The 26,478-nt window shown below is 38.3% G+C and overlaps 1 protein-coding gene across 1 annotated transcript; it reads right to left on the bottom strand.

Moving 5' to 3' along the window:
• Window positions 1-1,810: 1,810 nt before the first annotated feature.
• On the bottom strand, window positions 1,811-25,963 carry LOC133054137 (cytochrome b5 type B). Its single transcript, XM_061138840.1, has 5 exons — window positions 25,709-25,963; window positions 17,057-17,185; window positions 16,496-16,525; window positions 8,395-8,423; window positions 1,811-5,466 (listed from the first exon to the last, which is right to left on the bottom strand). Exons 1-5 carry the CDS (start codon window positions 25,946-25,948, stop codon window positions 5,376-5,378), a joined length of 519 nt encoding a protein of 172 aa, XP_060994823.1. The 5' UTR covers window positions 25,949-25,963; the 3' UTR covers window positions 1,811-5,375.
• Window positions 25,964-26,478: the final 515 nt, after the last annotated feature.

Here is a 26,478-nt window from a genome sequence, read left to right as displayed (position 1 = left end):
ATTTCATCAATAGTCTTTAACTGTTTTACAGGCTACCTTTTCTCCAAAGTTGACTCTAATAATACAGTTCAAATCTAAATTCTCATTAACTGGCATCAAGAAACTGTTTCGCGAGGAAGGGAGTGAGGGTCATTTTAAATTGTTCACACTAAACCAATATGATTCTCTTCAACAATGAAGACTTTGGGGGTGGATTCCTAAGATACCACCTATTTTCTGGTATCTACTGATTAAGAAAAATGATTGTATTATTCATGATTCTATTTTATTGACCACAGAAATATCTATATATGTAAAAGATAATCAGTAGTAGAATACCAGGCATATTATTTTGGTACAGCTAGAGCTCAGTTTTGGGGTCTTTTTAGTCATACTGCATGGCCTGTGGAATCTTAAGTTCCCTCACCTGGGATTGAACTTGTGCCCCCTGCAGTGGAAAGCACAGAGTCTGAACCACTGAACCTACACAGAAGACGCTAGAGCTTAGTTTTCATGTGGGAACAACCAACAGTAGAAACTGAGAGCTGTAGGGCTAGATTTGGGTTTAAAGTCTAGCTCACCTCTTAGCTGTGTGGCCTCAAGTCATTGGTAAAATTTGGATATCCTCGATTTCCATGTAAAGACCCTGCAGAATCAGAAGCGTGTAGAAGTCGTCTAAGATACGGCATGGCAGAATAGGTGACACATAAATGAGCGTTACAACTGTGTCCTCATGTTTTGCCTGAAATCCAACCCTAGTCTCTCCTGAATGCTTCATACAAGAATTGTTTTCTAAGATGTTAAGTTTGTGATTAAGCTGACTGGCCCTGAAAGGCTTAGTGTGGTTTAACTTATAATTTCTCTACTTTATGAGAGTGGAAGTGATATGCATCCAGTAAAACTCATACTTTTGAATTTTTATCTTTACCTGGGCCAATGACATCCAGTACGATACTCACTACTGGGACGTAACCATCTCATAAATGGATGAAAACCTGCAGGGTATACAGATATAAGCTGATTAATGTTAGGTCACCTACGTTACCTGCAGTTACCAATTATTTAGCAGACTGTGTGGGTGCTTGGTCCCTTAAATTAACACAACAGAAATCACAATCTTCCATCTCAGGTTTTCAGGAATCGACCAGGATTTGTCAAATACCTGCCAAACACTCAGCATCGGGAACAGTGAATTATTAGGACTGAAGATTAAACATTAGACTCAAACACTAGCAACAAGAATGGGACTTTTCTATTTGTAATCCTCAATTCATATGATAGTGAAATAACTACACCCTAAAGAACGATGTCTCATTGGTAACGTTAGAAAGCTATCAGTGTGTTTCAAAGGTTAATTATAAAAATGGCTTATTTACCTTGCTTTATTACCAGTCACTAGAACTTCGATCTCAATGCTTAATTTCCCCCAACAGTTTAGCTATTTCCAAGAAAAACAACCATTTGAAGACTGGCATTATAGATAACAAATATTATTACCTTGAACTGGTTTCTCTTTATCAGATGGTTTCAGTAAAAACCTGGCTACCTTGTTGCCATATCACATCTGTTAATTCAGCAAAAGTCTTGGTTTGTGCCTCTCGTGATTATCAAATGAGCAACACGCATCAAGGAAAGAGCAACAGCAGCAAAAATCCTGAAGAACCGCAGAACTCTCTTCAGTTACACTAAACCCAGTATCAGCATTGATACAGGTGGCTTTTATGCTTCCCAATTCTTTTCTTTCAGAACACCTGAGAACTACAGAACCAAAATTTCTACTAAAAAAATAAATTAAAAAAATAAATAAATAAATAACTGTAGTCAGGGCAAGAAAAGGAAAACAGTATCTTTATTGTGTGTAGTTCTAAACAAACATTCACTGTGTGCACATTCCAGCAGACAAAGATCTTTGTTCAAAATATGCTGAAATAAAATAGGTACACAAACTCCATTTATTGAATACACAAAAGGAATGTTAATATCACTTGCTCAGAGTGGAGGGTAAAATCAAAAGAAAGAAAGTGAAATTACCATGCTTTGTCTAAACAGCAAATGGAGAATATAGGTGCAGGTGCAAATTGGCCCCTCAAGTTCATGAGTGAGAAGCTAGGTGTGGAGTAGGTAACCTGAAAAATACCTCTGCTTCTTGGAACCTCCCCTCTGAGATCACCCCCAACAAATTACAAACCCAGCTCTCGCAGAGCACAACAGCCAGATGGGACTAAACTCCTCATTACTTTCATGATATTTGGCAAAAGAACAAGATGGTTGAAAGAAAGAAAAAAAAACAACAGTCTCTGTTGACACAAGACACATCTGAATCCATTTCTCCCAAGGAAGGAAGTAACCAACATTATTGTTCTATGTTTCTAAAATGGAATTTAATCAGATGGGTATCACTTGAGATTTTAAACATGAGATACTCTGTAAGTAATGATACATCTAGCCTGAAAAGCGTTTTTCATTGCTCCACATGGGAACTGTGTGAGTGTAAACACAATAATATTCTTATTTCACAACATGTGCATCTACGACAACTGCTGAAAGAACTTTACAGGGTCAAATTACAGGTTCCAATGGGTTTTTGTTGCAGCTTAAGTGGTCACATGAGAACTAAACACAGTATAAACTCTGTCCCCACTACTTTCCTGTCTTTACAAAACGTAAGTCATTTGGAAACCAAAACCAACTCCTGAGAGAGAGAGGCAGGAAATCTTGGGACCCGGCACTAACATCCTTATTTGGGGGCACTAATTTCCCCTCATCTCCTCTCCTGTGATCTCCAGCCATTATGCTGACAGTATGGTGGGCGCCGGTGGTTAAGTCTTCCTTGGGAATAAACAACCCAACACTCCAGAGACACCCCAGGAGGCTCCGGACAACAGGGACTGGCTCCACTGGCTCTGCAGAGGGGTTTTTCACAACCCATCAATGTCGAGGCTGTTTCCAGAATTCCCATCCATGTCTTAAAACAAAAGTCCTTTTTGATAGATTTGGCTAATATACTGTATTACATTATTGTTTAAAAAAAAAACCTCTGCAAGCTCTCACACAAGCTCTACCTTTCACCTGGCTGTTTATGTAGGCAGCAGAATAATAAGAAGTGGACCCAAAAGTGGTTTTTATAACACAAAGTGACATCACATTAGCAGATCAAAAGAGAGCCCTGGGTATTGGATGGATTTCATGGCTGGCTGAGACAAAGTCTGAAAATCTTTTCCTCTGGCTCTGAATAAGAACAAGTCCAGATGTAAACAGGAAACGACAACCAATATGAAACAGAAAAACATACCTTTTGCAGTGGTCTCTACCTTAAAAAATACCAAAAAACACAAATTTTACTTAAGAATATTGTTCTTTAACATTTCTTCTAAGCCAGATGTTTTCCATTCAATTTGGGGGACTGCCAACACATTTTTAATTAATCCAAGTTATCTTCTGGCTTAGTCTTAGCTCGAATGTTTCCTTTTTCAGCTCAATACTCCTTTGTTCTTCATTTCTACCCCAGTGTGGGCCCATCTCATCAGGTGACTTAAATGATTACAGCAATTAAGTATCAATTCTTATTCAAGGCAACCCTTCTTTACCTTCAAATTGAGGAGTAAAAAGTCACAACCACCTCTGTTACATAATCATCAGAGATTTTTCTTTCAGTAAATTGTCTTAAAGTGGCATCTTATAATACATACAAAATACTTTCTAAAGATAAAAATTTAAAAGTTAACCCACATCCCTGACATATAAAAGCTGGCCAGAAATCCCCTAAAATTACTCCATAATGTCATAACCAAGTGCACAATTACCAGGTTAATGTTATTTTTATGAATTCTGAATTTGCTCAACGGCTAAATCACAGGATACAAGACCTAGGCTGAACTTTTTCTTAAGGAGTTTGCATGGGCAGACCCAGGTTTGCTGTGTAGTTTCCTGTCCTGTCAAGTCTCTGGCAAGCAGGAGAGGGGAGGAGATGCTGAGCAGTGACCACGGTCCTTCCTGAACCACGCGGTTCCCTGCTGTACGTGACAATGGCTCAGAGCAGACTGGTCATCCTCAAAGGACACGGAGGAAGAATCACCACAGTTGTCAGCAGAAAACTGCCAGTGGACGGTCTCCTCAGGTGCTTCCACAGAGAGGAAGAAAGCACTTAAATACACCAGAGAAATGCCTGAACTGAGGAGAAACAGTAATATAATTCTGAATAATAACCTACTCCTCATGGAAACAGTTATCCAAGGGAAAAAAAAAGTAACTACCACTTTTTTCCCCCCTCTCAATGGAAAAACAACAAAACCACAAATTGGAGCCATGGAGGTAAAATAAGATGAAGTGGAAAACACTCTTGCCCCGCTCTCCTGCTTCCAAATGCCGCTTTACCATGGGAGTTACTTTACTGGGGCAAACAGAAGATCAAATACTGTATCTTTGATCAATTTGGAGTCTCTCACTTCTATAAAATGGCAAATAAAAAATTGCCAATTGGTTAAAAAAACAGCAAAATCTTTTACAAAACTGTAAAGCCCTAAAGATATACTTACTTGCATTTTACCAATAAAAGATGGTAACTTTAAAAGAAAAAAGATGGTTAGGAACTGGTGCCAAATCAAAAAAAAGGATGAAGTTTTAGTGGTTCTTCTGAACTCTTGCCCTTAAAGTTGTGTTTTTCAATATTTTTCAAAAGAAAGATTACTATGAATTCACTCTGTCATCCTAATTCATCTCTCCCTCTCCCTGTTTCTCTCCACTCCCAATGAACAAAAGGGAAGCAGAGTTCTGCCCTGCACCACCATCTGATGCCTTAGAGGGTGGCAAGGGCTCCTTGCTACACTTGGTCAGTTTTAACAATTACAAACAAGGAAAAGGGTAATTCTGCAGTTGTGTTTTAAGTCACAGATGTGCAACCTGATGCCATGAATTAAAACCTCTTATGATAAATAATAAAATTAAGTCATAATTTAAAAAATAGGAACATTTACTTAAAAGAAAAAGGGAAAAAGAAATGCTTCAAAACCAGAATGCGACACGCTGTTAAATATGTCTAACGTGCGTTCGAAGCACTGGAAAGCAGGCAATTTTACCAAAGGGAATGCCACAATGACATGTGGACTGTAATCAAAGAAGACAGTTCTGAAACATAAAGGCGCTCATGAACAAGAGTAAAGAGAGGAAACAAAGGCAAGGATACAGAAAAATGAGCAGGTGCTTTGAGAGTAAGGCTCTTGAGGAATGACTTGGACATAGCCGTGGAGCTGAGGTGGATGTCTGGCCAACCATCTGGGTTCCAAGGGCTAAGAATACAAATGGCAGGACTCAAGAAGAGGGCACCGCTGCAGGCTCCAAGTAAGTCTCTAGTTCTTGCTCCCAAGTGGAAATGCTCTCCAGACTTCAACAAGGTCTCCTCAGGAGGACTTGCTCTCTGCCATGTAGTAACGATACAGAAAACCTAAGAGAATAGCACCCACGATGGGGAAGATCCAATACGACCAGTAGCTAGATGTTCAAGGGCGAAAAAAACATAAAATTGTGAACATTTCATACCAAACATTCCCTATCATTCAACATTCATATTTTAATACTAAAGTATTTAAATACTTTCACATTTAATATTCAAAATTCTTTGATTTGGAGAAATAAAAAATAAAAAAAACAACAACAAAGATTTTAATTAAAGTGAGAGTTCAACAATAATTTTAAAAGGACTAAAAATGGAACATATAGCATGATACCAAAAAAAGATAATACACACACACACCTCAGTATGTGTTTTCACAAAGACATAAATGGTTATTTCTGGTTTATGGGATTACAGATAGTTTAAATTTTTCTTCAAGACTTTTCACATATTCAACAATTAACATCCTTAAACAGGAAAAGGCCACCATTTTATGTATATAATTATCAATGTAGAACCAATGATACCTAATACAATTGCTGATGATATTATATCTGCCCCAAATTATTTTAAAAATTTAATCCTCACAACAATCCTATGAAATGAGTACTATTATTATTCTCATTTTACACATAGAAAACACAAGCTCTGCACCCAAAATCACAAAGGGAAGTTAGTCAAGCAGCTTGATTCCTATCCTTGTTTGGATACTAATAAGGACACACACACAAACACACACAGAACATACTGAGAGTGCTAATAAAATTAGGCAAATAGTTCAAGAAGGCTGGCGTAAGAAGTCCTACAAAGAAACCCTCCTCAGTTTCAGGACAGTCATCATTCTCCTCAAAATAAAGAGAATTCCCTGGTGGCCCAGGGGTTAAGACGACTCACTTTCACTGCGGTGGCCCTGGGTTCAATCACTGGTTGGGGAACTAAGATCCTGCAAGTCACATGGGACAGTCAAAAAAAAAAAAAGAAAAAAAAAAAATCCTTCTTCTCTATTAGAACTTATTAACACTGCTAGTTTTAATCCAAATGACCTGGCTGCCCCTCCACTTAAGACATATGCAGTCTTAGTACTAAAAGGCTTTGAAGTCCACAAAAACCAGCTGTGGTTCAATAATAAAAATGATTCTTTTTGCCTGAACACACCAAGCACTTTGTACATTAAATTATGGCAGAAAGCTGTTCTGGACAAGTTTAGAATGTCAGCCAGGTAGCTTTGCTTAAAGACACAAGCAAGTCGGTCAGTATGTACAACAGCTATATGGCACAGGGAAACATAAAAGTAATCTCCCCAAAAGAGAAATGATTTCAGGCACCTTCCAGGGCAGCCCAAGAGGCAAAAGAGATCAAAAGCAGGACCCTTGACAAAACACATAAGATAAAGCCTTCTGTGCAAAAGACTAAGAACGGTGGGCCATCAGTCCTCAGACGATCCTTTGTCCCTTTATGACCACGGAGAAGAGAAGTAGAGGAAATGCACCTGTACTTCAGCAAAGGAGACACAGGCTCAACAACAACCTCCTGCCCGTAAGACAGAACTCTATCCACTCAGATTTACCCAGGTTATTGCCTGTAGCTGTGACTGTTACTTTTATTGGTTTGTAGTATCCCACTGTGTGAATATCCCAGAATGAATTCATTCATCTTACTAATGAATGGTTATTTAGGTTGTTTCCAATATTTTAATATTTTGAATAATGTTGCTATGAGCATTTCTGTAATGTGTTCACTGGTATATATGTATACACAGTTTTCTTGAGTGTATATGTACATATATATATCCCTAGAAATAGAATTGCTGGATCAAAAGTTACTATATCATCAAATTTACTTGATAATGCATAAACTGTTTTCCACAGTGACTGTACCCATTTACATTTCCTCAAGATCCTAACAGGGCCTAAGAATATTGGTAATTCACTTCCTAAACAACTCCTCTTATTTTTAGAATTTTTAATTTTGGCCAATCTGATAGGTGTGAAATATACCCTATGATTTTAATTTGCATCTCTCTGATGACAAATGAAATCAAACCTTTTTTTTTAATATGCTCGTATTTGTGCTTCCTCTTCTGTAAGGTGCTTAAATCTTTTTCTCATATTCTACAAAGTTATTTTTTAATTGATTTGTAAAAATTCTTTATGTATTCCACAGAATAATTCTTAACCAATTTTAAGTGTTGTAAAAGTCTACAGCAAGTTTATGGCCTGTATTTTCAAATTCTTTACGGGACTTTGGGCTGAGTATAAATCAGCTGAATTTACTAACAGTTTCCTTTAATTTCCACTTTTTAAAAATATTCTGACTATCATCTCAAACAAAAAGACACGTTAGTTTTATAGGGGCGGGGTGGGGGAAGACATATTTTCTCTATGAAATGCCTTAAGTGAGATCTCAGAAAGATGAAACAGCTCTATATAATCTCTATAAATTTTTATGAGCCAAGGATTCTACAATCATCTCAAGTAGAGACACTATTTAAGGGACGCCAAATGCATACTTTTCAGGGCTACTACTACTGTATTAGCAACATTACTGCAAGGGATATAAGGTAACCTTTGAGAAAACTCAAACTCCTGAACATGACTGCAATACACAATTTTTTTCTTTTGTAAAATGTAATAACAGCACCCACATTACAGGTGTGTTGTGAGGATTAAAAGAGAGTAAGTTTTTAGTGGAAACTGCATAGCTGGGCTGAGCTGCAGAGACTGTGGGTCTGACTCAGGACTAATACTTGTCCATGCACTCTTGCCTCTTACTACCTATGACTTTAATTAATGTCACAACGAGATTTAAAAGTTACTCAAGGCAAGAACTTTTTTTTAGATTATTCAAGATTACTGAAACTGGAAAAATTAATTTTGCTAAAGCTAAGAGACTACTGATTTGCAATAATTTTGACCAAAAAAAAGAGAATGAGTTGTCAAACTATACTCTTAAGTTATGTCACACATGTATACTTATGGCCACACAGTATTTTGGAGCATAAGAAAGTCTATTAAGGAGATACCAACCTTTTGCATGTATTGCTTTTCGGAGGTTCCTGAAGAAGATGCATATTTAAAAACAAACAAAACAAAACAAAGATTAACACAGAGTATATAAAACTTCTCATGAATATTCATGTAAACTATGAAACTAAATAACAACTTCATCTTTCATGTAATTTGATGTTTGCAAGTATCCATATGTATAGGAAGATGCGCAGTTCTTTTTCTGATAATATACTGGCATTCTCTAGTAAAGAATCACTATGAAAGCACACAGAAATGACCTAAACTCTTTTTATTTATTGGAAAAAAAATGCCATTGATACAAACTATATTACAATAAATTAATGAACTCATTTGAAGTCACAATGATATGCCTAGTTTAGCTGGGCTTGCCAGTGACAGTAGTTAAAATCACATTTCCTGAAAGCGTATTTAAAAAATAAAAACTCCTCTCTTGTAACAGAGAGATCAATTGGGAAATGCTCAAAAGCATGCAGATGACTGCTCTGTGACTTAGAAAAGCAAACTGGTTTACTCTCTGAAATCATAATAATTAAGATTAGAGATCTTAGGACTTTTCATACTGAAAACAGGAAAAATGGGGTTAGGGTTAAGAAAATACCAAAATAAATTTTTTTTTAAATGTGGCAGTAACTAATCAAGAGGTACTGATACATCAGTGACAACACTGATGAACCCTGAAAATGTTACTTGACAAAACCAGACAAAAAGACCATGTATTACATAAGTCTATTTATATGAAATGTTCAGAACAGGCAACCAAGAGGCAAGAAAGTAGATCAGTGGTTTCCTAGGGCAGGGAGAAGAGGATCTGGAGGGACACGGAAAATGACTGCTGAAGGTTATGGGGCTTCTTTTTAGAGTGATGAAAATGCTCAAAAACTGATCTGTGATTATGGTTGCACAACTCTAAATATACTAAAAACCCTTGACCCGTACATCTTAAATAGGTGAATTGGATGAAATGTGAATTACATCTTTATAAAGCTGATACCAAAATTTTAAATTCAATTTATGTAAACATCAAATCAACTTATGGATTTCATTAATTAGTTGTAGAGTACAAAAAAGCATGCTAACTTACTGCCAGAGGACAGTAACCCATTAGCACAGGTTACCGCTGCCCGAAAGATCATCTCTGCCAATAGTCAGCAGTATGCCAGGGTATGAACACATAATTACAGTTCTCAGTAACCTCCAAGAATTCCAACAACCCTACATACATACTGGCCTAGATACTTTAGAGCAGACCATGAGGTGAGTTTTAGCTTCCTATATTCAGAACATTGCAATGCAAATGAGACCATGCCTGAAACCTGAAAGAAATTCACCTACAGCCAAATAAAACCTCTAGGAAGTTTTAGATAAATCTTATTACTTTACTACTATATTTCTTTGAGACCCTGATGATAACAATCTGGGATATTTCTCCTTGAGTAGAATGAGTCAGGCTAGTTAAAACATGTTACTGTCAATCTTTGAGAAATACAGCCAATGTTTTGCAGAGTTGAAAGGTGGGAATGGTACTGACGGTTGTGTCTGCATCTCATTTATAACACTGCCTTTCAAAATATTCCACTACAGTAACCAAAAAATGATTGAATTCTATGAAGAAAATGTCCACGGTCTTTTATGCTTTCATTATCCACAAATATACCAATGATTTATAAAACAAAAAATGTAGAATTAGCATTTTTTTTTTTAAAAAAAGAAGGTAATCTGAAAAAAAAAAATAAAAAATAAAAAAAGAAGGTAATCTGAAAGGCTTACATGAGAGCATAATGGATAATAAATGTATCACTTTGCTTAACCGATAAAAACATTAAAAGCCATTAGTTCATATAAAGGAATTCTCTAGAAGTTTTCAGCCTCTTTTACAACCACAAGCACTGGGTGTGTGCTAACTCTAGTGAACCTTAGACAATGCAGTAAGCAACCCAGAGAAGAAAGAGGGGGGGGAAGAGAGGAGACATACCAAGACCATAATATACTGAAATGGTAATAGTTCCTAACAAGCAATTTTTAAAAATTTAAATATATATGGTTTGCATCCTTCCTTCCTACCGCTCATTCCTCCTTTTAACCAAGTACCTCAACCCGTTTTAAGATCAAGCTTTCCCTGAATGCAAAAAGAACTACCCTAACACTGGAGGAAAGAGAAGAGAAAGCAGCATATCCTCTTTAGAATACTGACAGCCAAATAAATGCCAAAGCACAGTTACTCTGCTTTTAATCAACTATAAATGAAAGAGTTGTTTAAGGCACTGCTCATGGTAGCCAAAAGTGCCTCAGCCAACTTAGGAAAGAAGCCAAAAAAGTTATTTTTAATTTAACAAAATTAAAAAGAAAAATGTTCTATTAATACAAAACCTTTCTTCGAGTCTACCTTTCTGTTCTCACCATGCATAGTTCTCATTTCCACTCCAGAGCTCTGCGCTGAGTCTAACAGATGCTTAGGTAAAATTCCTACAGTTTATGATTGACTTTAATTTACCCCTGTGGGTGTTCAGGCATATCTTGGCTGCTTATGTTCTTGCCCACACGTTACTTTACATGCAAGATTGGTCAGGAGAAGGCACTGGTCTCCATCTTTGGCACAGACAGTAGTAACTACAATACCCTATGATTTTAGTTACAAAAGAGCAGTTCAAATCCAGAGTTCTTCTACCAAAAGCTTTCCCAAGTAATTAACATCCATGTTTCTTTCTCCTTCAACAAGTCCGGAATACACTTCCAAACAACCACCTCGAAGTCTACTCTAACTTTAATTCAAAATTAACAGAAATTAACTGTTTAAACAAGGTGGTTCCTCAAGTTCAAGATTCACTAAGGCTTTAATTCCCTCATGAAATACATAAATAAATACATGCACATACATATAAATACTAAACAAAGGAAATACTTCATAATTTTTGAGTAACCTTTTTATTAATGCTGATTGTAACTGAAATTACAGCTGGTATCTTCAGGCTCCATGCTAAATCAGTTTCCTCACTTGTGAATTGAAAAGTTCAGATCAGATGAACCTGAATTCTAAAGTCATACTCAATTAACACATTTCTCTGACCCAAGGGCATTGTAGTAGCAAAACCTATAAGAGCAGACTTCTAAAGATGAGAGAGATGTTGACATCATGCTCCCACGTCCAGGAAGACTGAAGGAGCACCACAAAGAGATGCTTCTATCTCACAGTAGAACATAAAGATGCGTTCTTCCAGATGCTCTTCCGATATGCTTTCCCGTGGTTAAAAGAATGATAAAGAAATCTCATAACTGGCAAACATATGGGAAAGGATTTAGGGATCAGTGGGGGGTGATTTCACTATGAACCCTGTTTAGGGAAAAAAACAGGAGAACACATTCTTAAGGAATGGTGTATTTTGTCACCAGAATATAAACATAGGAAGCAGTGAGTCAAAATTATGGTTATGAGGCATTCAAATATATATACAGGGCATTATACATATACTTTCAAGCCTAAATAGCTTATATTTAGACTTTCAGAGATTTAAATAAAAGGGAAACATAAGAAGCTTATATGTTAATTCCTAAATTGAATATTTGCCATTCCTAGAGGATTCCAAGTATTTAAAATTGGAAGAAGTGGATTTTAAGCCACAGGACACCTTCAACAAATTTAATGAGTATCTGGGTGGCCTGGTAGTTTTTGTAGCTTTTTATTTAGAATAGTTTGGTTTGTATGTGGCCAGAAACATGAAAAACAACTTGGGAACTTTGTGCTTCAAACTACTGCAAAGGATTCTCCCCTCAGAATACAAAGGACCGTCGGTAACATCAGCTCTCACTACGTGAATTCCAATGCGAGGTTCACTGTACAATCCAGGAAAGCTGAGTTTTGAAAGTACATGATGTCAATATATTCATGGCCATGTGGTGTGGATCTTGAGGACAGCCTTCTCATGAAGCTCCAATGTACTAATATTTCCTTCTAGATGAGAATACAGTTTTAACAACTACTGTCTTGTAAAGCATAAACGCCTGGTCAGCCCAGTCATACAAAAAATAGTTCCCTGTACATAAGGGCAAATGCAAACATGGAAAACACCTGCTGAGACAAATTTCTACACGACTTTCTCAAGAACTCATTGTGACAAGATATAGAAGATAACACAGAAGGAAAAAATTAACACACTCAGAGACTATTCTACTTATCACCACACTGGAGGGCTGATTTGAAAAAGATGTTACCCTTGTCTTTCTGACATCTTGTTTTGCAAAACTACCCGTCATTCCTAAATAAAGCATTACAAGGAGACACACTAACCCTTGAGATTTCTCAAGAAGGGTATTTTGTCTTTCAGGAGTGACCTTGCCATTATAGTCTGCTTTATTTCAAAAGATTATGTTACAAAATACAAACGTTAGGTAAACAAACAGTCAACAATGAAACAACCACACAAAATTCTTTGGTAAATAGCAAGCACTACTCATCCAAAGGCATATCCATTTCAAATATTAATAAATTGGGTTGTAGGTATGATAGGAATAATTAACAATTCTTAAAAGGAAATTTTTAGTATGCTGCAACCAACTACATAACAAAACTATAAAGTACGTGTTCTTTTTAGTTTCCCTCTCAGAAAAGAGGAGGTAAATGGAACATTATGTATGTTCCTGGATGTACCTATAATAGAAAACTCTGTACAACAAAAGTCTGTAGAGACATCTGGGAGAGAAAAATGTACCTGCCTTTAAATGCAATTTACAAATTGCTTCTAACATAGATGGAACTGACTAGATTTCAAAAGTTAAATTTCTTAAGTTGAAAAATGAAGTTTAAGAAACATGCTAAGCTTTTATAGAGACAACCTTAGTTGCTTTAAAAGATGTTTATAAATTGATAGGAAAGTCACTAAGGTAAAATGCTTTAGTAGAAAGAAGCAAGGGTCAGAACAGTATGTGCAAGATTTTTAAAGGATGGGGTAGTTGGTCTGTTGGTCAATCCATATGCCTTCCACCCATCCATCTACATTTACGTATGCATAGAATCTCTTCAGAAGAGTAAACGAGAAAATGGCAGCTGGCTACCTCAGGAGAAGGGGACCTGGGAGACAGAGCTGGCAATGGGGGTCATTTTTATAGTATACTTTTTTGTACTATTTGAATTTTTAGCCATGTACACCACAAACTTTCCATTCAAAAAACTTAAATGGAAAAATGGTCAAGTTACTGGGTCTATTCACTGCAGTGAGACTTGACTAGTGAAGCAGTTGGGAACTGTAACCTAGAAAATACCTGCTGAATAAACGAATGAAACAGTACCCCGTTTTTTGGTCAGGTTGCATCTGTATGTGACCTTATCTCCTGAACTGAAAGTAGACTCATGACTGATAAAGATTCTAACCAAGAATTAAATGCATAATCAAGAGACATCACTGACCACAAATGTATCTTGGTTACTTGCAGCACAGTAGACAGGCAAATGGGCACAGAACAGTTTCTAAGGTGAGTTTCCATAACTCAAAAGCAGACCAGAAAAATGTTAACTCAAATGTGAACAGAAGACTGATAGCTCTTGGGACACGGGGACTAATTCAGCTGAGAAGAGATTTAAGAGATAAAAATGTTTTTAATTTTAGTTATCTTCAACTGAAGCAGCTAAGAAAAACATCCGTAGTCTCTAAGCTTTTAAGCTTTGGTATTGTAACAAACACTTCAGGGTCTTGAACCTCAGGCATTACAAGGAAACAAAGGTGACCATGCGTGTCAAAGCAAAAGTAGTATGAAAAGCAGTTTCTAAAAAACTGGGGAAAAGTTCCTGGTTTGCACTCTGGAATAGCATGTTCTAGGTGCTTTAAAAAAAGGTTTTGTTTTTTTTTTGCAGGGGTGCAGAGGTAGTTTCAGACGGGAAAGAGATATGGAGTTGCGGAGGGAAGAGAGAAGCAGAGAAATAAAGGAAGAAGGGAAATGAAAACTCTGTCCATAAGGTGGAAGAAACCTCTAAATGAGACATTGTAAAAAAAAAAAAAAAAATCAATTCTTTACAGAGGTTCTGGAACCTTAACCGAAAGAATAGTAGTGCAATGAACTTGACATTTACTTCTTCATGGTAAATGTAAAAAAAATTAAGAAAAGAGATACCTGCAGCCTAGATGCAGAAAGGCTTATTTAAAACTCATGTAAGAAATAAATCTGAAGGCGCAAGAATTTCTTCCTGGAACTAAAATCAGACTGGACTATATAAGCTCTATGACAACCTATGTAGGTGGTCTTGAAAATTTTCCCAAAGGTTTCCCTTGGCTGGTCTGCCTGAAGTACAGCAGTGTGACTGGAAACACTCAAAAATCAGACTCTCTATTTAAAGGAGACTGTCCTTTGAGTACAGCAGACATGAGGAAAACAGAGCCTTGAAAACACTGCCCTTAATCACTGTTTAATTTAAGCCGGGCTGGGGCCAAACTACATTTGGAGACTTCTAAATTCTTAACAAATTTCATCAAATCTCACCAGCTGAAAGGGTTTCTTTTTATTTCTTATAAAAAGTTCAAGGCTCAACAGTTTTAATTTATCTGAGACATCTCTAGTTACTTCTTTGGTCTACAGAAGGCAGACAGTGCTTTCCACAGAAGAGAATTGAAAGCTCCCTAAAAGTTTTCACATGAGAAGATGGGCATGTCATTCAGCCAAATGTCTGGCACTTGGCTACCTGGGTTACTGAAATGCAAACTCCCACCTCCAGAGAGCATTAATCAGTAGTAGTAATGGAAGCCCAGGGAATACGCACTTCGGAAAACATGCCAAGAGATTCCAATACAGGCGGTACAAGGAACAGAACTGTAAAAACACTGCTCTCCATTCCTAAGAATGGCCCTAACTACATATATAGCACCAAGGAAGAAAAATGGCAACAAGAAGCAATTTGTAAGACTTCTGGACACTGGAACTCCCCCCCCCCAACAGATTTTATTTGTTTTAATATAAAAACTGCTCTCAGGGTGCTGTGAACAAGTGAGTTATGGTTACTGAATTAAGGTACATCTCCTGTACAAACAGGCATATCCCTCAAACCAGATGTTGACCTCTGAGAGCAATGGTTTCTGGACATTTTCAATATCCCAAACAAACTATGCTTAGTTCAAATTTTACCTTAATTACACAAGTGAAGATTCAAGAATGGATAGTACACATGTTAGGAGGAGGGGACAAACAACTACCAGTGCTTGCAAAGCATTTAAGGAACCACTTCACATCCCCTTCATAAACAATTCAACAGTTCAGAGTAGCAGAGTGCAACAAGATGGAAGAGTTAATTTACACAAACACTCTGGATGGTGGGGGAACAGGTGGCAGAATCTGTCAAGAAACCTCTTAAGTTGAAAGAATCCGTGTGTCTTGGCCAACTTTGCTGTCACACAGGTTCAGTAATTCCAGCTCAATGTGGGAAGGGAAGCTAGAAGGAAGAAAAGGGGAAGGAGCATCGCCTCCATGAAGTTCTGGTGACAACTAACTGTTGTGTCTTTAAATTAAGAGGGTAGAAGAGTCGAGGAAAACAGAAAAAAAATGAGGGAATATGGGAAGTGAGGCATCCAGCTTGTGGGAAACAAAAAGGCATTCAAATTTTCTTCCTGGTACATTATGCAGTACACATTAAAGTTTTCAAATATTTAATCTTTTACTTTTGTGGTATCACCGAGTGAATGGGAAGGGTGTGTAGACCTATTTGAGTCCAGACAACAGGGTAATGGGGACAGAAAGGTCTGTTCCAGTTGATTACTCAATTATTCCAGTCTACAACTTGTTCTAAGACTTGCAAGAATAAATCAACTTTCCAATTCTTTTTCCAACACAGAAGCAATTATTATCACCTATACTATTGAATGTAAGAACACGGGTCATAGCTTTAGAGTTTCAATTAAAAAAAAAAATGAACAGAGGCCTGAACAAAATGTTCCTATTGTTCAAGACTCTGCTACTTTTTTCTGAGATGGTACTGGACGCAAATTCCTGAAAAATGGGATTTTTGCTTGGAGAGAAACGTTTCTTGTTAAAATACTTAAAAAAACCAAAACCCAGCAATTCCATTTGAGTAAATAGAAATATAAACACTTGAAACACACAAGATAAATAGAGGACTTCTTACCTTGCTCCCACCTCCAGGTTTAAGGTCATTCTGTTTAAAGAGGAAAATAAATAATATTTTAAGACACATCCAAACAAACTCATTACGTGCTTATTTCTAACTCTGGGACATGAGACTACCTTCTGGTAGCAATCCCCTAGGAGATCAGCGTCTGTAGAAGGGTCCTGCCACGACCCCCTACCTCACCCCCGCATCCTTGACTCTGAGCACATCACAGTCCCTTGTTAGAATGGCATGGTCCACAGTTACCACTTTTAGCAAAGAATTTGCAAGAACAATCAAAGCACTATTTTAGATCATGATATTAACCTCATTACAAAGAAACTTATCAACTAAAAACCCACTTCCAAAATCAGTTCCTTTTCAGAGATACTCTATTTGCTGATTTACAAATAAGAAGCTTCAGCTTAGCACAGTAAGGCTGGATGATTTTGGAGAAAATTTAGCCTGATGGCTGGGCTGAGTGAATCTCCATTTTAGTCATTCATTCCTCATCACGACCCCGTGGCTGCTAGATAGCTTCCTCTCTCTACAGGCACTCCTAGCTCAGCTGGTTCTTACCGGGTGAACATCACCAATGTAGTACTGCTTGAGCATTTCTCTGGCGTCAGAGGAGTGGCCTACATCTTCAAAGCTTTCAGTTGCATCTCCTCCAGCTTGTTCCATCAGAACCTCTTCTCCGCCAGGATGCTACAAGAAAAAGATATTATTAAAGTAAGGGCTCTCTGAAAAGCTAACTGATATAAGCTCCTCCCCCGCTGCTCTCCTCTTTTCCCTTTTCTCCTTTAAAATGGCAGCAATGGGATGAAACAGCATGTATATCCTGTGACAGGAGCAAACGGGATAACACTACATAATTCCTGTGTCTTCTGGCCAAAAATGCATACTGTGGGTTCAATTATGAGGAAACCTGGGAAAACCATAAACTGAGAGACATTCTACAAAATGATCTGCCTGTGATCTCCAAAAATATCAAAGTCAAGAAAGCCAAGGAAAGACGATTACTCTATTCCTGGTCTGGGATGATTCCACATGCTGCGGGCAACTAAGCGCACGCGCCACAACTGCTGAGCCCGATTACTGAGGAGCACGGGCTCCAGGCCCACAGGTTCAGGAGATCAGTCACTGCCTAATGGTGATGAAGTTTGTTTGGGGTAATGAAAAAGCTTTAGGAATGGATAGCAGTGTTGGTTGTACAAACTGTGAATGCACTTAATGTCACCTAATGGTACAGTTAAAAATGGTTACAATGGCAAATTTTATGTGTACTTTACCACACACACATACAAAGCTTGGTTTACATACCTATAATTAATGTAACCCAAAAATTTACTTTTGTCTGAATCATAGCAAAATAAAACAAGTAAGACCAAAAGAGTCTGGATGTTAGTGAACTAGATTGGTTACGGGTGCTATTCAAATCTATCACACAATCATAAATTTCTCCCTATTTTTATTAAGCAGATCTAACATAAGGTGGTACACATTTCCCACTTTTTTCTGCTTTGCTTTTAAGTCTCATATGAATCTGCAAAAAAGATTCTTCTGAATTTGACAGCCTTTATGTTTTAAGACTAACGGATCTTGTCTTAGCTTTTATTGTATAAGCAATTAAATAGCATTACAAATATTTCAAATAAACTATATGGCAGTCAAGATCATAAACTTTCAATTGATGAAACAATGCCTGTGATGGATTCATTTCTATTTCAGTCCAGCAATAATCAAGTGAAATACTTTATACAGATACAAAGGAAACTTGGTGATGTTCTTCTGTGAAGGGTTTTAGTAAATTCACAAAGCATGTGGCAGGGAGCAGGGGAAATCTTTCAGCTTTTCATTAAGTTCATGTACTAAGTATTTATTGAAAGGAGGACAGAAAAGTCATATTTTCATACAGAAAAGAAAGAGGACAAATTGCTAACATAAAATAATATTTCTAGATTGCTAATTCTATGGAACAGATAAGGAACAGATGGACAGAAAAGAGAATGTGAAGAATGCCAGTTACAGAATAAAAATCTTGTTGGGAAAAAAATTACACAAATTCTCTGTGAATGGAAATTCCATGGTGATGTAATAAAAATGTAACAATAGGATATGCTAAAGACCACCTGACTTGGAAAATGAAATCTAGAAACATTAAGATTACAGAAACTGCAAAATTAGGCCAGGCTAGCCAAACAGGATTAGCAGAATACTAATCATCAAAATAAGATATGGAGGTTAAAGTTTTGGAGAGGATTAAAAACTACTTCCTAAAAAATAGTCTGACAACTCAAAGAAAGATAAGAGACCTGGGTGGTGAACAGCAGGAAATGGTGCGGGTCCACAGGTATTTGCGTTTGGATTAGAAAGAACCTCGTAAGGCTGCGTGTCACCTAGGAGAGGTTAACTTGATGGCTGCCAGAAAGAGTGTAACTTTGGCAGTTCCAGCTGCTCAAGGTCTAAATATCAGGTCTGCAGATCCAAACATAACTCACCCCCACCAGATGATACACCCTTATTCCCCACCATGTTAGGTCCTACTGATACAGATTTTCACAATTCCTTAGGCATCTTCATGGTGTTTATCACAACTGCAATTGTTTATTTCATGTCTTCTTCCTCCACTAGACTATAAGCTCCCAAAGAACAGGAACCATGGCTGTCTTACGCCTGGCTATATTCCTGAATATAGCACAGAACCTGGAACACAGTGAGATCTAGGGGGCGCTCACAATGCCCTCCTCCACTCCCACCTGCCCTCTCTTCCTCTCTGGCATGTAAGCCGCACAAATACACACACCAAAGTCAAAGTGTCAATCAGGGCAGCTCACCTGGACAGTGCTGGAGGTTAAATTTTGCCTCATGTTATTTCTAGCTTTCCCTAGGACTAGCCACATGGACCTGTTTGAGGAAAGAAAGCATACTTTCTATAGATTTGTTAATTCCACAAGCTAGATAACGACGGAATTGCATTTCATTTGACCAGTCTTGGAGAAAGACAGTAAGAATTGTGCTTAGTCAAACTCTGAAACTTTCAGGGGGTACCCTAGGGTGGCACCAAGCAGAGCCCACATTCTGTCTTTCCTAAGGCAAGACTACTCTACCATGCACAACAACTGCTTGTGCACAGATCTCATTTTCCCGGCAAGTCCAAAGCATCTAATTCACCTTTACATCTTCAGGGCATGTGCTAGTTACTATGCACTCAAAAGATGCTATAGGAAACAACATAATTTTTAATTATTAATAAAAACAGCCACTAATACTTACTGAGCTCTTTATATCAGGTACCATGATAAGTCTTTGTATGAATTACCTAAATTAACTGTCTCAACAACTCCGTGGAGTAGGTACTATAATCTCCCTTGAACAGATGGGAAAAGGTCTTCACAGAGCACATTTTCCTAAGGTTACAGTAAAGTAGGAAACTGAACAAGACTCTTTAACCCCACAGCCCACATCTAGTCATCAGAATGTTTTATATACCAAATGTGTGTGTATATATACATGCATGTACATGTATATATATATACATCTCACCAAAATTCCCTTCAAAAGACACCTAAGAAAACGAAAAGGCAAAATACAGACTGTGAGAAAATATTCACAATACATATTTCTAAAAGGACTTGCATCCAGAATATATAAAGACTGCCTTCAAGTCAGTAATAAGAAAACAATACAATTAAAAATGAGCAAGACTGAACATACACTTTACAAGACACACACAAGGCCAATCAGCCCTTGAAGATGCTCAAAATCATCAGTCATCAGGGAAAAGCAAGTTAAAACCATTATTATATACCAGCACACATCTATCAGAATGGTTACAAGTGAAAGCACTCACAATCCATCATGCATCAGTGAGGATGTAGAGAAACTGGAAGACGGACACATTGCTGGTGTGACTGTAAAATGATGGGGCCACTCTGGGGAGAAAGTCTGCCAATTGCTTCAAATGTAAAACAAAAACAAAAGAAAACAAAAAAATATGACCTATGGGAATTCCCTGGCATCCAGTGGTTAGGACTCAGAGCTTTTACTGCCAAGGGATCCCTGGTTGGGGAAATAAGATCCCACAAGCCATGTGGTACAGCTAGAAAAAAAAAAACAAAACCCCAGCAATCTCACTTGTAGGTATTTCCCCAAGAGGAATGAAAATGTGTCTACACACAGATTTGTATATGAAAAGCTCACAACAGCTTTATTCATAATAGCCAAAAAAAAAAAAAGAGGAAACAAGCCAGTGTCAATCAACAGGTGAACAGCTAAATTTTAGTATAGTTACAGTGAATAAGCACTAAACAGGAACACGCTGCTGACACACAGAAAAAATATAGACGACTCTCACAGATACGTTAAGTAAAAGATGTCAGACACAGAACAAAGCATATTATTTTGCAATGTGAGAAATCAATCACTGGTTGCCCAAGAACACAGATGGTAGAAATGTTTGAAACAGTGATGGTGATGGGGACTATACAGGTGAGACCTTTGTCAAAGCTCATGGAATTCCACATATAAAATCTCTACATTCTGTTGTATGGACATTAGATCTCAATAGAGTTGACTTAGATGGGGGAAAAATCTACACAGCAAAATATTACTAACAACCCAAATGCTTATAAATAAAAGACTGCTTGAATAAATCAGAATCAGTTCAACAATTTCTATGAATAATAAGGAAGTGTTCCAGATGTGGATATGGAAAGACTCCTGAGATATACAGTTATGTGAAAAAGGCAAGGCATGTTATCAGTTATCTTATGGGTGGGGGGTCGGGGCGGGTGGGGGAAGAATGAGAGAATTACATTCACTTTTGCTTGCAGGAACAAAACAAAACTCTGGAAAGATTCACAAACAGTAGTAGTTAATTTTAGGAGGTGGTGATAGTGGGCAGATGGGAAGAAGGCTTTGCACAATATACCTATATGACCTACTCAAAAATTAAAAACTTACCTGGGTTCCAGAAAAAAGGTGCTAGTTCTAACTTCCCTCTATCACATTCCCACCCTTCCAAATTACGTCTAAGATGTGGAAGAAGGTGGCTGTAAAACAGACCTAATTCCATATTCTATAGCCACGAAAAAAACAAAAAAGAGACAAATCCTAATGTCATGGGCACAGGCTATCTGGTCAGACTGCTTGTACCACTTAGCATTATGACTTTGTGAAAGTTATTTCTCTGCTCCTCAGTTTTCTCATCTCTAAAATGGGCTATTAAGTGGATTAAAAAAAGCAAGTTGTTAGGATAATAAGCACCTAACACATACTATTACTATTACACTGAATCAATTAATAGACACTATAACTTGATCAAGGAATACTATGATTCTATTTCTGTTTATCAGTCAGTTCAGTTGCTCAGTCATGTCTGACTCTGCAACCCCGTGGACTGCAGCACTCCATCACAAGATGGAGGATTCAAATTCTTGGGATTTAAAGAGTTCCTTTCTTCCCTTCTGTATTGTTTTCCCCTTCAATTTATTCTCAAAACCTCAGCAAAAATAATATATTTGAAATAAATTTCTTCAATGTCACCCCCACCTTAAAACACATCAGTGGTTTTCCATTTACTTATGGTATGGTTCACAAATCCATACCACCTACCCAGCCTTGCCTGTCCTGGCTCCTGCCAAGTTCTCTGGCCATTCTTGACCTTTACTGGATACACTAAAGCCACAGATGCTTTCAGTCCCACCAACATGCCAAACTCTTGCTTGACTCTGCAAATGCCGTAGGAATGCTCTTTTCTTTCATCTTCCCAAAGCTAGTTCCCTCTCATCAACGAAAAGTCATCTTCACAGAAGCTTTCCCAGATCACTCTTATTAAAGTAGATTTCCCCACCATGGCCATTTTACTTTCTCAACTCCTTGCCTGGCTGTTTTTGCTTTGTCTCCCTTAGAAGGGTAGCTTCAAGAGGGCAGATCTATGTCTATTTTTGTGCTAACAGGACCTAGTACCACAGCACTTGAGAAGAGTCAGCACTCAACAAATGTTTGCTGAATGAATAAAATGCTATCCTGTCTGTGAAGCAGATCCTAAAGCAGTATACCCACTCATCCCAACAGTCACTAAAAAAGTACACAGAAAGCTTTAAAACAGCATAACAGATATTTTAGGTTACTGTTGTCAGAAATGGTTAATTATACATAAGACAATGGTTTCCCAACTTTTCCCACTTGTGATACAGTAGTAAGAATATAAACTGAAACGAAGTTCACAAAATCATATTTACCCTTGCTAAAATAGATGCACTTCGATATTTTGTAGTCAATGGCATAGATATCGTAACCATTTCTACTGTCATTTTTTTCAAAACCACTAAGTAACAGAAATACGATGTGTATGATTGCAATGTTTTGGTTTTTCATTTGTGATTTCAATAAATTAAATCAATACCACTGACTGAAACCTATGAAATTAATCTTTTAGATAATTATATTATCAATCCTAAATTATCATATTCAAAGCCCAGAGTAACACTCTAACCATATTCATTAATCAAAAAAGAAAGCAATCTATAAATGCTAGATATTCAAATGAGGAAACTCTTTCTAAGGAGGAGCCCCAAAGTGAATTCAGATTGGAAAGAAAAGGATGAAAATTGATGTTTCTTCCTGACCTGATCTAACAACAACCCAATTCCTCCAGACCTGCAAGGCAAAAACCTCGGTCACCCTTGACTCTCAAATTCAAGGCATCATTAAAAAAAAAAAAAAAAAAAAGGCATCATTAAATTTATTGGCTCTACCGTCACAGCACATCCAAAATCTGACACTTCTCACTACCCCGACTACCACCACCACTAAGCCACTATCTCTAGCCCGAGGTACCGTCACAGCCTCCTAACTGGATTCGAGTGTTCCTTCAGTCTCCTCTCAACAGGGCAGTCAGTAATGCTTGAATAGTAAACCGTTAAGTCACATGTTACTGGTCCTCTGCTCCACTATGCTTACCCATCTCAGAACAAAAGTCAAAATCCTTTCTAAAACCAGCAAAACTGTACATGACCTGCTCCTCACCTTGATCATGCTGACCTCATCTACTACTCTCCCGCCACCATAACCTCCCTCACTGTTTCTCAAACACACTGGACATACTTGCACCTCAAGGCCTTTGAACTTGCTTTGAACAAGCTCTTCCTGCTGATGTCCACAAGGCCGGCTCTCTTAACTTCTCTCTGGCCTTTACTTTAATCATCTTAATAAAGCCATTTTTGGCCACCATATCTAAAATTTCAACCCTTCATCTTCATGCTGTCACTCCATACATGTCCATAGTCCTCTTCTCTGCTTCACTTTTCTCCTTAGCACTTGACTTGGAATGAACAAGAACAGAGGGACAGAGACTCTGGAACAGGATAAGAGAGAATGGCGAACTGCAGGTAAAGATCTGCAAGTCAAGCTTGAAAGGCCCTGCTGGCACACCTATGATGTCTCTGGCTCCATCAGCATGTGGTGAACCAAGCTAGTAACTGTTCAAGATTAAACTAATGTCCACTATGTGCACTGAGTGTTCCTTCCAAGTTCATTATCTATTCTGAATTAATCAACAAGAAACTGAGTGGGGGAGGAATGAAACCACAAAAGAACCCATCCTGGCTTACCCATTCTGAACTATGCTTTACTCTGCTACAAGCCACACTGGAAACTTATGAGGCATACACCATAATACAGCTAAGACTAGAATTCCAAAGTATTGCTATGTAGACAAGATAAACCAAGGAATTTATCGAACACACCCTGCCACTAATCAGTTGCCTGACCAAAATCTTTCTGAACCTGTTTCTTATATCCCTGCTAAAATAAGGATCAGTACTATCCAACTCACTCTCAATTAGTTACTTTGAGGCTGAAGTAACGGGCAAACACTTTTAAAAGCGTTCAACTGCCATAAACCCCACAAATACAAGAAGTTACTAAATGCTAAGACGTTAACTTCTTGGCCACTAGAAAGATTTATTAAAATCAGTGTTGTATGGGGGGGGGACTTTAAGTTTAAAATTTTTTTTTAGAGATTTATGAATCAGGATGTAGAGCTTTGTGCCCTAGGCCCCAAATTAATAGAAAAAAAAATTTTTTTACTAGTATATTTGCTTCATAAAGAGAACTAAGAGAAATAAAACTTTTTCTCAGTGTTAGTAGGTTTATATTATACAAATATGCCCAAGAAATTAACGATTAGATTATTAATCTACTGCTCAAAATAAAAATATGCACATCAAAAATAAACCACCAAACACATTTACATTAAAAAAAAAAAAAAAAAAAATCCCAAACCCTCAGGGATTGGGAGTGAGAGGAATGACTACAAAAAAGCACGAGGGAAATTTTTACTGTAATGAAAATGTTCTTTCTCAACTGGAGTTGTGATTACATGGGTGAATACATTTGTCAAAACTCATCAAACTGTACATTTTAAACATGCATGATTTATTGTATGTAAATTACACCTCAGTAAACACATTAAAAGTATATTTCTTTAAAAAAAAAAAATCACTTGCACCAGTCTCAAGGAGAACTTGTAAAACGTAATACACATGCTTGATTTACAAAAGAGGTAACAGAGTCTGAGTCAGAGCTAAAAAAAAAAAATCAACTCATAACCTCTGGGCTCAAGGTCTGCTCAAAATAGGAAAAAGAAAGGCAGCATGATGGTAGGAAGGGAGAAGGCATCTCAGCTTCTTCTCAAGAAAATTAAAACCAAACACTGGTATTACTTCAGAAGTGAAGTGAAGTGAAGTCGCTCAGTCGGGTCCGACTCTGCGACCCCATGGACTGTAGCCTACCAGGATCCTCAGTCCATGGGATTTTCCAGACAAGAATACTGCTTCAGAAGGGACAGTTAAAAAAATGAGTAGAGATCTGGCGCTTTCAGACCTAGGTTCGAATGACTCTAAGCAGTTAGGTGAGAAACTCTGAGGCTCGGGTTTTCTTTCTGTAAAATGGTGATACCGGTGACTCAAAAGTTTAGCCAAGCAAACAGTAAATGCTCAACATGTGACAGAAGCACATTATCAAAGGTACCAGAACTTAGTGCCGGAAGAAATGCACGCAGACCTAAGGTTCCCCCCCAACCCCACCAAACTCGGCCTCGAAGGGTCGCGGTCCCTTTTGGCACGCCTCTTCGTCCTCAGCTAGGCCTCACCTCCCTCCCACACACAGCCTACCAGCGTTTCTGGGCCCGTACCCCCTCAGCGCAGTCCACCTCCTGGGCCCCACCTCGTTAAGAAAGCGGCTGACATCGTAGACTCGCCCGTGGATCACCAGCCATATGTCCTCCGGGGAGTTGCGCTTCGCCACCTCCTCCAGTCGGTAATAGGTGACGGAAGTCTCCACTCCTTGCTCTTTTCCATCGCTGCCGCTTGCTACCACAGTCGCCATTGGGCCTGAGAGAACCTCTTTTCCACCGCTATTCCGGTTTCCACTACCAACTTCCTGGAAGTCGACCTCCCGCTCCATCCTCACCGGCTTCCGTAACCGGGGCAAACCTGTCAACAGCCAATCACGCTTACGAATAGCTTCTGGTTCGTTTTCTTTTCACCAATGAAACGAGGAATTCTATTTCAAATCCCACACACTCCTCGCCAGACCCTAGGGGCGTGGGCCTGGTTCGAGGTCCAACTAACCAATCAGGCTCACCCAGCCCCTCCAATCTCACCAATCAGATACCGTGATTTTGGAAAGGCGCCTAAGAGACACGTCCGTCTGAGAAAGAGGTTTCCTCTTCAGTCGGCTTATGTGCTGCGCTTAGTCGCTCAGTCGTGTCCGACTCTTTGCGACCCCATGGGCCAAGCCCGCCGGGCTGATCTGTCCATGGGGATTCTCCAGGCGAGAATAGTGGAATAGTGGAGTGGGTTGCCATGCCGCCTCCTCCAGGGAATCTTACTAACCCGGGGATGGAACCCAGGTCTCTCGCATTGCGGGCGGATTCTTTACCGTCTGATCCACCAGGGAAGCAGCTTACAGACCTGCAGAATTCTGGAAGACGG

Source organism: Dama dama, chromosome 4 (genome assembly GCF_033118175.1).
Source record: "Dama dama isolate Ldn47 chromosome 4, ASM3311817v1, whole genome shotgun sequence".
NCBI classification, from domain to species: Eukaryota; Metazoa; Chordata; class Mammalia; order Artiodactyla; family Cervidae; genus Dama; species Dama dama.
This window is presented reverse-complemented; position numbering and strand designations above follow the sequence as displayed.

Excerpts from the sequence above, each read along its gene's own strand:
- LOC133054137 (XM_061138840.1), bottom strand. The coding sequence starts at position 25,948 with ATGGAGCGGGAGGTCGACTTCCAGGAAGTTGGTAGTGGAAACCGGAAT. Across the intron at positions 17,186-25,708 it reads TCAGCCGCTTTCTTAACGAG|CATCCTGGCGGAGAAGAGGT; the intron begins GTGGGGCCCAGG and ends TTTTTCTTGTAG. Across the intron at positions 8,424-16,495 it reads AACCTGGAGGTGGGAGCAAG|GAACCTCCGAAAAGCAATAC; the intron begins GTAAGAAGTCCT and ends CATCTTCTTCAG.